The sequence below is a fragment of the Rhineura floridana genome, chromosome 16 (genome assembly GCF_030035675.1).
Source record: "Rhineura floridana isolate rRhiFlo1 chromosome 16, rRhiFlo1.hap2, whole genome shotgun sequence".
In the NCBI taxonomy this organism is placed as follows: Eukaryota; Metazoa; Chordata; class Lepidosauria; order Squamata; family Rhineuridae; genus Rhineura; species Rhineura floridana.
The window spans coordinates 30269168-30286498 of record NC_084495.1 but is presented as its reverse complement, the minus strand read 5'-3'; the positions used below and the strand labels follow the sequence as shown (position 1 = coordinate 30286498).

The window sequence follows — 17331 nt, the reverse complement described above, 5'->3', positions numbered from 1 at the left end:
TAAATTTAGCGCTGTGCGCAGTCAAGAGGTGGGTGGGGTTTGCAGAGACTGGAGGCTTTGTCTGCAAATTTCTGCACTCTGCAGCATAGGCAGCAGTTTTCTTCCCTCTCTTTCTGCACCCCCACCCCACTTTGGAAAAAATGCTTGGGGTGGTTTGAAAGAAAGACTCCTTTGTAGTGTACTGAGAGTGAATGAGGGAAGATCATCTGATGTATCCAAAAGCAGTAATAAAACACCAACCGAAGTCCACATGGACCTCAAGAGATAACAGTTTCCTCCTGCAAAGGTTGTTTTACTTGGGTCAGTAAGTCTCAAAATGCATTAAATTGAATGAAATGCTTAAAGGCTCCTGTGATCCCAAAGTAGCCACCGACTGAGGAGGACTTCCACTGCATTTCTGCATGATTCATGCTCTGGCCCTGCCCCCTTCCCAGCAGGTTCTGCAGGGGTCAGATGACTCTGCAGCATCTCTGCATTGAGTATGGTTCCATCATTCCCAGTGGAGATATACTGTAGAGTCTACGTGCCTTCAGAGGAGGCTTTCACCTCTCTGGAGAGTCACTGCTCTGGGCCAGCCCACTTCCAAGTGGGAGACATGTCCAGAGCAATCACTGCCATCGGTCTGCCCGCAGCAAGTCCCCCGCCTACAGAAAGGACTGTAGAAAGTAGTGGAGAATCTGCTTTGCATAGAAACAGTCCCAGATTCAATCCCAGGCATATCCAGGTAGAGCTGGGAATGTCTCATCTGAAACCCTGGAAAGCCACTGCCACAGCAGAAACTGAGCTCCTCTAGAGCTGGGTAATTGTGCTCCAAACCAGGGAAGGCAAGCTTCAGGGTTGTGATACCTACATCTTTCCTTACTAGAACCCCAACATGTGCTCACCAGAGCAATGTGCAAAATGGTGGGCTTGGGGGCACAGCCAAGTAACTACTATACCCCCTGCATGAGGAAAGGAAGACATTGCATGCTTTGGTTTTTACATGTAGTAACAAACTATGCAGGAGCACAGCTGCACAACAAGCATGAAGGCCTTCCAATCAGATGGTGCCAAATGGTGCCAAGCACAACAAGGCAAGAGGGCAGTTGTGTGTGCCTAGATAGATAGATAAGATATATAAATATAGATATATATTTGGGCCTTGGACAGCTGTCAGGAGAATAGAGAATACATCCCAGCTCTGCAGGATCAAAGTTCTATATACAGTTGCTGCTTCATAGTCAGTGTGGTTTTAAAGCCTATACCCAGTTGAGCAAAATTCACGGGGGGGGGGGTAAACCGTGAAAATATGAGGTGGGCATACTCCAAAGCAAATCCATGCTACATTCTTTTCCTCTGTTATTACATCCATTAGGAACAAAGTTGGAGAAATAAATGCAACACACACAAGATCTCTGACCTCAACAAATCTTTGGGGAAGGTGATTCACCAGTTTTATGAATGTGGGACCAAGTTATGTTCATACAGAGTCATAGCTAAGGGTTTATGATTGCTCCTTGCATAGACCAAGTTTCCATTAACTTTCAATTTAGGGCATTGAAGGAATCACAAGGGGCCCAATATTAAAAGCACAAAGAGTTCTCCCTCCCCCCCTTTGAAACAGGTGCAACCACTGTATCATCATCCACACCTAAGCAAACTTCTGTACAGACTGGAAAGGGGTAATAAGTTAAAGAAGGTATGTTAATTCAGCGGAGGTTGATCCATTAGAGTGGAGCGATGCTCCACCAACCTCAGTCTGCTCTCAGCAAGCCCCCTGTCTACAAGAAGAGCCTTAGTGCAGTGGCAGAGCATCCGCTTTGCATGCAAAAGGTCCCAGGTTCAATCCCTGGCAATGTCAGGTCGGGCTGGGAATGTCCTGTCTGAGACCCTGGAGAGGAGATGAACCAGGGGCCTGACTCTGTGTAAGGCAGCTTCCTGTGACCTTGCCGGCCTTCCTACTTTCTACTGTCAGCTTTCGCCTCCTTAACCTCACTATTGCCCCTGGGAGGAGGATGGTGGCAAAGCTAGAATGAGTTGGCTCTGACTGCATCCATTGTCAACCTCTCCGCCTTCCGCCCTACCAGTCCTAATGCTGAAACAGATAGCCCAAGGGGACAGATGCCCATTACCCTTTTATTCACACACTTTCTCCGTTCACTCCACTATTGCGCACAGTCTAACTGCTGGCCAACATTTCAGTAATGCTGCTAACGCTCTTCTCTGCTGAGCCCCTTCCTTCCAATGCCAGGCACCCCCATCTGGTCTTACGCTTCAGAAAAGTTGGAATGTTCATAAATGTTCCGTAAGCCCTTGGGCAGCAGAATCTATGGCGCGAGAAATGACTGCAGTCAATTGAAACCAGAGTCTTCAAATGTTCCTGCCTATATCTGCCTCACTTCTGTCTTTCTTAAATGTTAAATTAAGGGGAAATGGACAATAAAGACACACTACTATTTTTTTGCACATCACATTGGATGTTGCAAGGCATTTTCACCAGAGTCCAGGCCCTCTACGGCTCTCTGGCCCCCACTAGCCCTGCTTTGCCAGCCACACCCCCATTGGCCCTGCTTTGCACCCCAAGGGTTTTGGCCTGGCTGGAAAGTGTCCTGGAACTCTGATAATGCCTCTTGCTGGCCCGGATGAAGGACAGAGAGGGGTATGTGTGAGTGTGTGTTGAAAGTAGCCTACACACTGTCAGGCCCAGGATGCGACTCAGGAACCAGACCAGAGGTTGTAATTAATTCGTGTTTTATTAGAGTAATGTCCAACAAAGACTGCGCTTTCTCATGAAGCAATACAGGGATACAGGTCCTGCGACATTGGGAGAAAGTTGACAGAGCAAGGGGCTGCTTCCCGCCTGTTCTTTAAGAAGGGGCTAAACGGGCGCGCAACCTTTCGCTCCTCCTTAACTCCCCCTCAGGTACTGCCCGCCTTCCCCCCCTTCTCTCCTGTCTTTTCAACCGTCTGCGTGTGCGTGGTGAGGGGGGAGGCATCACCTCCTCCTCTTCTGAAGTGTCCGATTCCCCTATGGGTGATAAAGGAGGGGCTGAGGGTAAACCATCTCTCCGCCTTTCTGCTGTGATCAGCCCTCCCTCTTGCTCTGAGCTGCGGAGAAGGGAGGGCCTGGGAATGTCTGGGGGGGATTCTAAAACTTCAAGGCTCTCAGGCTCCCCGTTGCTAGGCGACCCTATCTCTGGCATGTCCTCTGTTTCGGCTTCGCTCCACAGAGGGTAAGTTCCTCCCTCCTCCCTCTGCCAGCCATTTGAATCCTCTTCTGACAACCCCCCAGGAGCCCAGCTCATCCTCCCGACACCATCCCCCTTCTCAAGCTGTGCCCCCCTACCCCTGTCTGGCTTGGGGCGGTGAGGAAAACGTTGATGGAAAAGTTTTACTAACTCTGGAGCATGCACATCATCTGCATTTTCCCATGATCTGTCAGCCACTCCATAGCCCTTCCAGTGAATCAAATACTGCAGCTTGTGGCGTCTGATCCTGGAATCCAAGATTTCCTCAACTTCAAACTCAAGCTGCTCATTTATCAGGAGTGGGGACCCAGGAGGCTCCTCCGGCCGCAGCTCACTGGGAGGGGCAGCTTTCGTCAAGAGGGATCGATGAAACACAGGATGTATTTTAAACGTGTCAGGTAGCTTCAGCCGGTACGCCACGGGATTAATTTGAGTTTCTATTTCAAAAGGACCCACCCTTTTGTCTTGTAATTTTCTACATTTGCCCGGCATCTGGAGGAAACGGGTGGACAGCCATACCTGGTCTCCTGGTTGAAGGGGGGGGGCCTCCTTCCTGTGCAGGTCAGCAACTCGCTTGTACTCTGTTTTGGCTTCGTTTAACTGCTGTTTCAGTGTTTGTTGCGCCGCTTGCAATTCTTTTAGGAAGTCCTCAGCTGCCGGTACCAGCACTCCTTCTGAGCTGCTTGGAAAGACTTTAGGATGGAATCCATAATTCGCGAAGAATGGGGTTTGTTGAGTGCTGGAGTGTAGAGAATTGTTGTAGGCGAACTCTGCAAAATGCAAATATGATACCCAGTCAGTCTGTTGATAGGACACATAACTTCTTAAATATCTTTCCAACACGGCGTTCAAGCGTTCCGTTTGCCCATCTGTCTGGGGGTGATGGGCGGAGGAGAGTTTTAATTCCGTCTGCAACTGTTTCCACATTGCTCTCCAAAATTTGGTTGTGAACTGAGTTCCTCGGTCTGAGACTACACTGTTTGGCAACCCATGCAGTCGGTAGACTTCTTTGATGAATAACTTGGCCGTTTCCTTAGCCTCTAAGGCCCCTGCACAAGGGAGGAAATGTGCCATTTTGGTGAGTAGATCTACCACGACTAAAACGGCTGTCATTCCTTGGGATTTGGGTAGATCAGTTATAAAATCCATGGAGAGATCCTTCCAGGGTTCATGTGGGACAGGTAGCGGTTGTAACAGTCCTGCTGGTTTTCCTGTTTGTGTTTTTGTCCGCAGACAGACAGAACAGGACTTTACATAGCTTTCAATATCCCTACGCATTTTAGGCCACCAGAAGTCCTTGGCCACGTTCTGAATGGTCTTGTAAATCCCAAAGTGTCCCGCTGTGATGGAATCATGGCACTGGCGTAGGATTCTGAGCCTTAATTCTCCTTCTGGCACATATCTGGCTGTTTTGAACCATAATAGTCCATTCCTCCAGTGAAAGGTTACTTCTGAGCCTTGACTTTGTCCCGTCTCCTGCCCATATTTTAGTACGTCTGCATCTTCTTGTTGTGCCTTTTTGAGTTCCTCTTCCCACGAAGACTGGCATGATCCCAACATTAATTTCTCTGGCGGGATCACGTACTGAGGCTGGTCCTCGGATTCACTTTCTTTGTACTGTGGCTGTCTGGATAAGGCATCAGCTCTCTGGTTTTTGGCTTGGGCTTGGTAAGTGATCTTGAAGTTAAACCTGGTGAAGAACTGGGACCATCTTATTTGTCTCTGGTTCAGCTTTCTGGCAGGTTGGAGGCTTTCCAGGTTCTTGTGGTCAGAGCGCACTTCGATCTGATGAGGGGCCCCCTCTAGGTATTGTCTCCAGTTTTCAAAAGAGTCCTTGATGGCCAGCAGCTCCTTCTCCCAAACTGTGTAATTCTTGTCTGCAGGCTTTAACTTCCGAGAGAAGTACGCACAGGGGTGCAGCTCCTTTCCTTCTTGGTCTAATTGCAGAAGGACCCCCCCGATAGCAAAATCTGAAGCATCTGCTTCCACGATGAAAGGGCGGGTCGGGTCAGCAAAATGCAGAATGCGCTCGGAAGCGAACCTTCTCTTCAGCTCCTCAAAGGCCTGGGTGGCATTCTCTGTCCATTGAAACTTCTTCTTTCCCCTTAAACAGTCAGTCAGAGGAGCTGTCAATTTGGAAAACACTGGAATGAACTTTCTGTAATAATTGGCAAACCCCAAAAACCGTTGTACATCCTTTTTGGTGACAGGTTGGCCCCAGTCCAATATACAGCTTACTTTCCCTGGGTCCATTTCCACGCCTTCCGCTGAGATTCGATATCCAAGGAAGTCTAGAGACTTGAGGTCAAATCCACATTTCTCTAATTTAGCATACAGGTGATTTTCTCTCAGTCTCTGCAACACCGTCTTCACATGCTGGTCGTGGTCTTCCTGGTTCTTTGAGAACACCAGGATATCATCTAAGTAACAGATTACATATGTGTCCAACAAGTCTCTAAACACGTCGTTCATGAATTTTTGAAAAATTCCTGGCCTTCCACAAAGCCCGAACGGCATGACCAGGTATTCATACTGTCCGTAAGCGGTCAAGAATGTTTTCCATTCATCTCCCTGCTTCATCCTGATCAGATTGTACGCTCCTCTCAAATCCAACTTCGTGAAGATTTTTGCAGAGCGCAGTCGGTCCAACAACTCTGAGATCAGGGGCAGCGGGTAGCTGTTGGGGATGGTGATCTGGTTCAATGCGCGATAGTCGTTACAGGGTCTGAGTTCCCCCCCCTTCTTTTTCACAAACAATAGTGGCGCTCCAGCAGGGGATTGTGAGGGGCGTATGAATCCTCGTCTCAGGTTTTTATCCAGGAATTCCTTCAGGGCCTCCCTCTCAATCTCTGTGAGAGAGTAGATTCTCCCTGATGGAATGTTGGCTCCTGGCACTAGATCAATCGCACAGTCGTAAGGGCGGTGGGGGGGTAAAGTCTCTGCCTCCTTTTCATCAAACACATCTTTGAATTCTTCATACTTTGGCGGCAGGGTCACTTGCTCGATCTCTTGCACTGCCCCCGCTAAGGTGTTCTTGATTCCTTCAGGTTGACAGTTCTCCTGGCAATACTGTGAGGTGAACCACACCACCGCCTCCTTCCAACTTATTGTGGGTTCATGCTTTGCTAGCCAGGGCATTCCCAGAATCACCTCAAAGTTCGAGAGATCTGACACGTATAGCGAAATGAACTCTTTGTGCCCGGGGATTTGAAGTTTCACTTCCTCCGTGGCTTGTGTCACCCCTCCTGACTTCAGGGGTCTCCCATCGATAGTCTCCACAGCTAGGGGAGCGTTCAGTTTCCACCGGGAAATTCCATGACGCTTGACTAACTTTACATCAATAAAATTTGTGGAGGCTCCACTGTCAATTAAGGCAGTGGAATTAAACACCACTCCTCTGGAAGTTGTAATCCGAATAGGCAAGACCAACACCCCCTTTGAGGGAGGTTGGATCGTTGGGGGGCCTTTATACAACGCTGCCTCCAGTCCACCGGCCTGCACGTGGACTGGGTGTTCTAGTTTCCCGACGGCTCAGCTTTCCCCCCTTTTAGTCCACAGTCTCTGGCCACGTGGCCCGGCTTTGAACAATAAAAGCATAAACGTTCTCGGCGGCGTCTTTCCTTTTCTTCTTCCGACAGTCTTGGCCTAGCCCCTCCCTGTCCCTCAGCTGCATTACCTGCCATTCCTGCAGAGGGAAGGGTCTTGCTGCGAGATGCCGAGGCTGAGTATCTCGGGACCTCCTGCTTCCTTTCCAGGCGCCTTCCTTCCATCCGGTGATCTATCTGTAGGCATAGCCGGATGAGCCCTGGTAGGTCAGCGGGGGGGGAGGTCCTGGCCAACTCATCCAGGATTTCAGCATTTAATCCACTCCGGTACAGAAACATCAGGGCGGCGTCATTGTAACCAGTTTCCTGGGACAGAATTTTAAAAGCGTTAGTGTACTCGGAAACAGTCCCTTTAGCTTGCTTCAGAGCGCCTAGTTGCCGCGCTACTGTTTCAGCTCTTTGCGGGTCTTGGAACATCTCGGTCATCTCCTGTATAAATCCTCTGTACCTTCTTAAGACAGTATCTTTTCTCACAAGATACGGAGTCACCCATTTTGCAGCTTCTCCCTCCAGGAGGCTAATCACGAAGGCCACTTTAGCCCCATCGTCTGGAAACTCCATGTGCCTGACATCCAGATATAACTCACATTGAGCCACGAAAGTTGCCAACTGATCACTTTGTCCCGCGTATTTTGGGGGCAATCCAATGGGAACCTTTACTGCGGCAGCTGGAGGGGCTGTTTGCATCTGGTCTATCGTGGCCTTCAAGGTTTGATTATCCGTCTTCAGCGCCTTGACTGCTGCTAGCAGGGCTTGGACATCCGTCTGCAATTCAGCTACCTTAGTCTTCAAGAGTTTCACTTCTTCCGTCTCAGAAGTGGGGTTCGTCCCCCCCGCTGCTCCCTTTGACGTCTTGTCCCAGTCAAGTGAAGAGAGCGTTGAGGGTGATTTAGGTGGTTCTGTCAAGCTGTCAGGCCCAGGATGCGACTCAGGAACCAGACCAGAGGTTGTAGTTAATTCGTGTTTTAGTAGAGTAATGTCCAACAAAGACTGCGCTTTCTCATGAAGCAATACAGGGATACAGGTCCTGCGACATTGGGAGAAAGTTGACAGAGCAAGGGGCTGCTTCCCGCCTGTTCTTTAAGAAGGGGTTAAACGGGCGTGCAACTTTTCGCTCCTCCTTAACTCCCCCTCAGGTACTGCCCGCCTTCCCCACCCTTCTCTCCTGTCTTTTCAACCGTCTGCGTGTGCGTGGTGAGGGGGGAGGCATCACCTCCTCCTCTTCTGAAGTGTCCGATTCCCCTATGGGTGATAAAGGAGGGGCTAAGGGTAAACCATCTCTCCGCCTTTCTGCTGTGATCAGCCCTCCCTCTTGCTCTGAGCTGCGGAGAAGGGAGGGCCTGGGAATGTCTGGGGGGGATTCTAAAACTTCAAGGCTCTCAGGCTCCCCGTTGCTAGGCGACCCTATCTCTGGCATGTCCTCTGTTTCGGCTTTGCTCCACAGAGGGTAAGTTCCTCCCTCCTCCCTCTGCCAGCCATTTGAATCCTCTTCTGACAACCCCCCAGGAGCCCAGCTCATCCTCCCGACACACACTAATGTTTGCATCGGTTGCTCCACCCATTTCTGCCTCTGACTCAGTCAACCACTGGCATATGGCCCTTGGAAACTGGCTGAGAAGGGAATGTGGCCCTTGGCCTGAAGAAGGCTTCCTGTCCCTGCTTTAGATTGGCCATTTAGCGGAATGAAGCTTTGGTGTTCTGAGACAACATGCCATAGAACACCATCTACTGGGAGCAAGAGCAGGAGAGGGCTCCTGCCTTGCTTGTGGGCTTCCCAGTTGAGCTCTGTAGGAAACTAGTTACTGGACTCAACAGACCTTTGGTCTGATCTAACAGAGCTCCTCTTTGAGCCAGTTTGGATGTGTTGCTAAACTGTGGCATATTGTTATGTGTGTGAGCCTCAGGCTGTGTGCTCCCCATTCCTTCTCCTCCTCTGGGGCATCTACAAAAAGGAGATGGAAAGGATCTCTTCTCACTGTTAAATTAACCATAGTTCCCTTTTGTGTCTGAACTCAGGAGAACTCTGGTTAGTTTAAACTAAGGTTAGTGAACAAGCTATATCATAAAAACCAAGATTTGATCCAAGGGAACTCTGGTTCGTTTAATAGTAGAACCACAAACTTCCAATCTCTTCCTTGCAGCTGCACCAAAGGAGGACGGGAAAGGGGGGGGTCACGCATATAATGCAAACCACAGTTTAGTGTTATGCTCAAAAAGGCCCATTTGTGTTCACCAAGTTCCAAGAAGTGGGGGGGGGGCACTATGGAGAGGAGGAAAAGAAATGTAACAAATTTCAGAATAACAAATTCTTCAGGTCAATCATCTTTAGCATAACTGCTGACTGTAACAGCCAAATAATACACTTAGGACACATTTCTGAACGTACCCATTTCCACTGAAAAAAATATTCATTTAACCACTAGGTTCAATGGGCCCATGGAAGGGAGAATTCATTTATCCACCACAACTTTACATTCATTTCTCAATTAGAGGGGAAATTGTCTTTTCTAAATAGAAATAATTAAAATATAAAACAAATAAAACCATAGAATACTAAAAACAGTGGGGGTCAACATTAAAGAAAGAACACCAACTACTAATTGGGTTTTGCTTTTGCTTTCCAAGAGTGAAATTGCTTGCTCTCCACGACCTACCAACTTGTCTCTAGCTACAGTTCTTGTGTTGCAATCCTACCCCAATTTACAGAAGTAAGATCTGCCAAAATCAGTGAGACTTGTTTCCAAAACAACGGATTGCATCCAGATTGAGGTTGCAATCCTATACACACTTACCTGGGAATAAGCTACATTGTGTCCACACAATTGGGCTTACTACTCAGTAAACCTGCATAGGCTTGTGCTGTACGTTAATGGGATCCAAGAGCAACTGAAATCAAGTCATCACTAGTTAAGTCATGACACATTACTTATGATTTCAGTGGCACTGAAGCTAAATCACAAATTCAATGAATTTAATCTGGATCCAATCCACTGGCCTCATGTAGATGTAATGTTATGGGAACAATCCTGGGTGAGCCTTCCCTCTCCTCCTCCAGTATGGCTGTTAGGAAGTTGGAAGCATTTCCTTCTGTTCTCTGAAAACCACCATTTGTCATTATGTCTCAACTGGAAACTGTGGCTAGCAAGCCAAGATTGTAAACTGTGGTTTGAAGTTTCTTGTTTGGACAAACCATAGCTGAAACTAACCACAGTTTGTCCCAGTTCAGACATAATGACAAACTGTGGTCAAATTAGAACAGAAAGCATCCTCCTCTGATCCCCTTGAAGCTATCCAGATGAGGAGAGGGAGGAGGGACCATGAAAACTTGTCCTGTGGTGCTAAACTATGATTTAGTATTATGTCCAAACAAGGCCATGATGTTACGGATGGGGATGCTGAATATCTTGGAACCCTTTTAACTGAGCAATGAAAGCGGACCTACCTTTCTTTTTATCTGGATGGTAGTCACCTTCTTCCACAATTCCAGTCAAGTCATCATCTGAAAATCCTGAAAAGTTTAAAGAAATGCAATTGCATGCATTAGTCCATAAAATAATTAAGTTCAAAACTTCATTAATTTTTGGTCTCAACAATGAGCAAAAGTATTGTGGCTTTAAGTATCACATCCAGGAGGAAAAGAAGCATTTCTTAGTTGATTTGGTAGTGATTAGGTAGTGATTGGAAAATAAGTACTTAGTATGTGGGCAGAAGCAAAAGTTACAGAAAATGGAGAATTGGCTGTCTAAAAACGCAGGTCCATGTCGAGCACCCCCTCTTCTGCAATGGCTAATTCAATTTACTCCATATTGTGGTATCATTACTCTGTGCATCCCCACCAGTACTTCACATCATTGGCTGCCACGGCTGGACTACTGTAACTTGCTCTACACGGGGCTGCCTTTGAAGACAGACAGCAGCCTCCAGAGTGAGGAATTCCATACCCAGTGACATCAGATTCTCTGTCTTCATTTTAGCACACTCAGACAGAGAGTGAAAATTGTTCTATTTGAGCACCCTTCGGTGGCTTGATATTGTGCCATTCCATTTTTACTCTGCTGGTTTGTGGTTTTGCTGGATTTGTTGTTGTTGTTGCTTTTTGTGTTTTTCCTATGATGGAAGTGTTTGTGCACTGATTGTTGGTTTAGAATTTAACTATGTATTACTGTAAGCTGTTCTGGGGACCTGTGTAGTCAAGAGTTGTGGTATTATTATTATTATTATTATTATTATTATGAAGAAGAAGAAGAAGAAGAAGAAGAAGAAAATATACCCCATCTTTGACTACAGAGGTCCCCAGAGCAGCTTACAGTAATACAAACCAACAATTAATATAAAAACATAAACACTTCCATTTATTTCAATTATTATTACTATTACTATTTATAGGTGTTATATTCCAACTCCCATCAGCCCCAGCCAGCATGATCAATGCCTGGGGATTATGGGAGTTGTAGTCCAACAACATCTGGAGGGCTATGGGATCCCCACTCCTGCCTTATGGAATTCAAGGCAGGAAAGATCCTGGTAAAACTGTCCTATGGGAACCATATCACTACCCACAAGCACTTCTAGAAATGGAAAGCCCTGGTTTTTCTTTTAAGTGTTTCTTCCTGGAAACACTGATGAATACCCTGTAGCTTGACTGCAGTTCCAGTGGCCAGTATGACCATACCATAACACATGTACCTTGAATTAAGTGCGCAAGATGGATCAACGTGTGCCTTGCTGAGAGAAATTATAACACAGGGGCTTCAATAGTTGTGCAGAGGGAATTTTAGCAGGTTTAGTTTGTCATACCAGGCAAAGAAGAGGACAACACATGTGCAGAACAGGACATTTCGGCAAGTGTAACTTGCTCCTCTACACAACTATTAAAGGTACAACAGCCCTGTCTTCTTGTTCACCTGGCATGACAAGCTAAACCCGCTGAACTTCCCTCTTTACACAACTAGTAAAGCCCTGTCTTCTTTTTTTAGCTATCCAAGTGTTCCATTTCAGGCTATGGGTAGGGGCATCCTTTCTGAATGCATCCATATGTAAAACCAACTCCCTGCAAATAAAAAAAAAACCCACTACAACAGTGGGTATAGAAGTTCTAGGCCAGTTCATTTTTGCAGTGCTAGTCTCTACCTGCAGTAACGTGGATGTGTGCATGTTTACAAAAAGGAGGATTCAAAAATTTGATCCCCTGCCCTCTGCAGTCTGAAGTGATACAGCCCATTTCATCACCTCATGACTCTATTCTTTATTAGTATTCTGAAACCACCTTTCAAGGCTACGTACTCTCACAAGACAGCTTACAAAACATAAAATTCAAAACAAATATTGAAAAAACAGATAAAAATAAAAATAAACTATTTAAAACATGACAGATTGACAGCAGATATTAATATAGGCCAGCCGGAAAAAAATTCAAGGGTTTCTAGTATTGCAGCCAGCTTGCACCAACTCAATCGTTTAGGATTTAATGTTGTGTAAGAAACCTTCCGGTAGTTAAGAGGAGAGAAACATACTCCGTACTCTGGCTGTGCCCAGCTGGGGAAACAACGGCTTGATTAGCATTCGGCTGCATGCAAGACAGACCCAGAGCAATGCGTTATTGCTTGCTTGGAAATCGGGACCAAGCACTTCACGTACAGGTTTGCCAAATGCACCCACATAACACTGTGAGTGGCGGAAAGCAAGTGAGAAACCCACAACAGTGGATGGCACTGGGGAGGTGAAAGGAGCAAGCAGAGAAGAAAGCGCTGGGAAAGACAGAGGAGGACTAAAAAGCAAACCCTTCTTCCAGGCCCCATTGGATGGAGAATATAAGGAAGTGCCCCGATGATGACTCCAACAGCTGGGGCAATAATCCAGTTAGCCCACTGGAACCCTGACTGCAAGCAGCTCTCTTGGCCATTCAGCCCTCAGAGTAAAAGCCAGGAATTGCTGCTTTAGGTAGAGGAGATCAAAAAAATGTTCCCTGGACACTCCTCCCCCTGTGCTCTCTCCACACAGGGAAGGACGCAGCTCTAAGCCAGGGGTGAGGAACTGTTGTCCTCTGACAGGCCCAGCCAGCATGGCCAATGATCAGGGGTGATGGGAAGTGTAGTCCAGTGACATCTGGAGGGCCTCAGGTTCCCTATCCCTAAACTTTACAACTGTGTGACACTGGCATTGTTCACACATCACACTAAACCACGGTTAATGGTTTACTGCAACTATGCCTTTCTAGTCTGTTTTGCTCCTCTCTGCTAGTGGGCAGAGGATACAAACCACCATCACCGGCTTAAGGTTATATCCGAACCAGGGACAAAGGATTGGTTTGCTCTCATCAAGCCATGAGCTGTAGCCAAGCTTTGGGAAGGAAGGGGGAGGGAAGGGGCAAAAGGGAGGTGATGGGAGGGAGGAGGAGGGGAGGGCAGGTTTGATCATTTGCATGCTTATTGAGTTCAATGGGATTTACTCCCATGCAATCATGCTTAGGATAGGTGAAACTGACCTGGGGGAGTGGCAGGGAGGTGAGGAAGGGGGAGGGGAGGAGATTGGATGGGTGAGCACTGGGCAGAGGGGAAGCCCCTTTGCTTTCCAAAAGGAAAACACTGTGAACAGTAACTCTTTTTCAGGGTTTCCCCCACCTTTTTATTCTACAGCAGGCACATGTAGTCTCCTACTAAAATTTAAACCAAAGCTGTCACTGGCCACATCCATACCAGACCTTTATTTCACTTTAGACAGTCATGGCTTCTCCCAAAGAATCCTGGGAAGTGTAGTTAGTGAAGGGTGCTGACAGTTGCTAGGAGACGCCCTATTCCCCTCACTAAGCTTCAATCAGAGCGGCTGACTATTAAACCACTCTGGCCACTGGAGCTCTCTCAGTGGAACAGGAGTGAGTCTTCTCTCAGCACCCTTCACAAACTACACTTTCCAGGATTCTTTGGGGGAAGCCATGACTGTCTCAAGTGAAATAAAGGTCTGGTGCGGGTATGGTCCCGATTAGGCAAGCCCAGCAGCTGTGAGTCTGGCTTTTAGAAAACTGACAGTTGGTTCTTACTGAGCATGCCTGACATTATCATTCAGTTCAATGCTAAATTTCTTAAATTAATTAAAAATCAGCTAGAAATTTTTTTAACTTAAAATGCAGAAGATGAAGGTCAGAGTATGGAGCAAGGTCACTAATAGGTTTACAGGTACTCTGTGAACATGGCTGATTTTTAATTAATTTCAACAAATTATGAGAACTCTGACAGAAAAAAGTCCAAAAGGGGTCTGGTTTTTCTCTCTCTCTTTTTACACTTTGAACTCTCAAATCTCTCTGACTGTTTTGTGTATCGCTGTGAAAATTTATAGGGTTGTTAAGCAAGCGTTTCTGAGTTCAGGACTATATGTTTTGTAAGGTTTTGTTTTGAAATGAGTTTATGGGAAACATCAGAATGGCATGGGGGTATTTTCAATTTAACATTGTGGAATGCAAAAAATCCATGCTGACTATAGTATTCAGCCACTCTCGTGGCTGTATAATACCCTTGGTCTATGTAGAAATACAGCACACTTTAATAAAACTTTGTGGTAATTGGGTAAATGGAGAAGGTAAAGAAGCAGTGAGGTCAGATGTCTGATTCCGTGAATACACGGAATAAATCAGTAAGGTACTTCAGCACAGCTGTCATGTTCAAAATGACTAAGACGGAAAAAAATATTTTGGCTATGTACATGGAGTTATGTTTTTACCCACTCCTGATTGTAATTTATAGTTTGCAGATTGATTTAACTTAGTTCTGTTTTTTTCTTTTACTTTTTCTTTTTAAATATTTTTTCTTTTCTTTTTTTTTTTTAATTTTTAATGTGTTACAAATTGTAATGTTGAAATCACACAATAAAAGAATATGATTTTTGGGAGGGGGGAAAAAGTGTAAGTGGCCAACACACAAGATCTGAGATTGACTCGGTCAATAATAAATGTGAAACATACAAGAAAGGAAGGCTGGAGGATGCTAATTAATAGGGAAAATTAGTAGAGGTATCCAGCACATAAAATTCCCGCAGTGCGTTGTGCAGAGCAGGAGACAAGTAGCAGGATGACTTTTCAGCGCTTAGAAGAAGTGGATTGCAAAAAACAAAGGTTTGTAAAAGGAAGGGGAAAGGGAGCAACTGGGAGCCAATCCAAGACTCCTTACCAGGTTTTCCACCTCTTCCATCTCTACCTTTCGAGCCTGGAACAGGATTCTTTATTCATTAACTGATCACAGAAAATAGCAGCTGTTGATTTAGGTTTTGCAACACGATGAAAGCAAATTAAGCATGTTTTTTTAAAAAAACAAAGAGTGCAAGTTGGTATCAATAACATGAACATTCTGCCAACACATCTGTTTATTTTCTTAGCATTATCTATATGAACACTGGGAAGGGGAAGACAGGAGGAGACATGACTGAACCTTAAGGAAATTTATCTGGCCAAGTAAGCAATGTGATGGGAAGGAGGGGTTAAAAACTTAGGACAACATGTTTCTCAAGGCAAGGTATCGACCTGATTGTTCCTTCTATTTCTGATGTTCTAGATGTGGGAGCCACTGCTTATGAAGCCAAAACAGTACCAGCCATATACAAGTGGGAGGCATCAGCTGGCTTGGCGGAACCCCAAGGCTTGCAGAAGTCCAAAATATCTTTAGGGAAAAAAACAGGAGTGGGGAGAAATCCCAAAATAGCCCAGTGAGAACTAAGCATGGTCAACGGCCACAGAATGTTGATTGTTGGGAAGCGGGGGGGGGGGGCGGGGATGAAGAATGAAATGGAACGGCTGGAATCCTGAATAGCAACACTCCACACTGCAACATTTTGTTGCAGGACCACTGTGCCTGTGCTGTTGGTTCATGCAGGGAATCCCATGATCTGACAGCACAGGCATACTGCCACAGTTATAAAACATGTGAAATAACAGTGATCTACCTACCGGCAGAGAGAGAGAGAGAGAGAGTGCTCTTCCATTACTATTATAAGACCATCTCTACTCCACAACATATAGTAATAGAACTCTCTCCCACTGCAGTCTTGAGCATGTGTTGAAAGTGACTTCCAGCCTTCTTGGTTGGGCTAGCCTTTGGGTGAGTCACATTTTACCTAGAGAAGGTGTCCTGTTTTCTTACCCACCCCAAGACTTCAGCTAACTCAAAACACAAATTTCCCTATTGTAGCAACATGAACAGTCCTCCTATATGCCCCCAAATGGCTAAAGCGTTGGCACAGCAAATTCATGAGAAATGGGTTCTTCCAACCCGGTTTTGACTGACAAGAAGAGTTTTCTTTTTTTTTTTTTACAATAATTTTTATTCAAATTTTCATAAAAGACAAGAAGAGTTTTCTTCACTGAGCTGTACCACTATATCACTCACTCCATCTGCTTGGTAAGATGTCTGTGGCTGGAAGTAAGCAGGGCCTCCTCCGTCAGCCCGTTTGGCCCCTGCTCGCCCAAAACTGCCTCAAACAGCAGCCACTCCATTTGGAGGAACAGGTAAGTGGTCTGGTATACATTTGTGTAGTGGATAACTTTTTTGCTGCGGGCTCCTGCAGGAAGCCCTTCGGCCTACACTTTTAATCAGGTACCAAGTTGAGCAAGTGCTGCAGAGTGTTTACTGTCATTTGACAGCTTTCGGCTGGTTTTCTTGCCTTTTTTTTTTTTTTAAATCATCACGTACTTCTTCTGGGGGGCAGGTGTCTGCAGAACAACAATTCATAAATGTGCAAACTAAACATCCAAACCTGGGCTGCAAAGCAAGGTCCTGGTGAAACAAAGGTTCTAATGCAAGGATGAGGGACCTCAGGTGCAGGGGATGAATGTGGCCCTCCAGGCCTCTGTCTGGCCCTCGGGACTCTCCCCAGACCCCCTCACCCCAAGTGTTTTTGCCTGGCTTGAATATGTCCTTGAACTCTGATAATGCCTCTTCCCTCTGACTGAAGGATAGAGAGGGGTGTGTCAGTATGTATAAAATTTGGCCTCCTGTACAAAGGTTTTGTTGTTGTTATGTGCCTTCAAGTCGATTACGACTTATGGCGACCCTATGAATCAGTGACCTCCAAGCATCTGTCATGAACCACCCTGTTCAGATATTGTAAGTTCAGGTCTGTGGCTTCCTTTATGGAATCAATCCATCTCTTGTTTGGCCTTCCTCTTTTTCTACTGCCTTCTGTTTTTCCCAGCATTACAGCAGGGCCCCCCTTATACGGAAACAGCCGAAAAGCGGATCAGCTGTAGCACGGGGGGTTTGGAACCTAACCCGCTGATCGCACCAGAGGAGGAGCACACTACAGCTGATCTTCCCCTCCTCTGGCAAGATCAGCTGGAGTGCGGGGAGCTCCAGCCCCCGCTCCAGCTGATCGCCCTGCTTGCGCCGTATTAGCGGAACGCCAAAAAGCAGGGCGCCAAGAAGCGGGGCCCTACTGTATTGTCTTTTCTAGTGAATCACGTCTTCTCATTATGTGTCCAAAGTACGATAACCTCAGTTTCATCATTTTAGCTTCTA

General features: G+C 46.3%; 1 protein-coding gene across 3 annotated transcripts in view; it reads right to left on the bottom strand.

Moving 5' to 3' along the window:
- CD99L2 (CD99 molecule like 2) overlaps positions 1–17331 on the bottom strand; it is a 94417-nt gene that overhangs the window by 20060 nt on the left and 57026 nt on the right. For 2 of the 3 annotated variants that reach the window (XM_061598941.1, XM_061598944.1), the window contains 2 exons: positions 14992–15027; positions 10275–10340 (listed from right to left, as the gene is read on the bottom strand). In XM_061598941.1, coding sequence (XP_061454925.1) covers positions 10275–10340; positions 14992–15027 — 102 coding nt within the window. The remainder of the gene's footprint in view (positions 1–10274; positions 10341–14991; positions 15028–17331) is intronic. The other variant, XM_061598942.1, reaches the window with a different exon arrangement.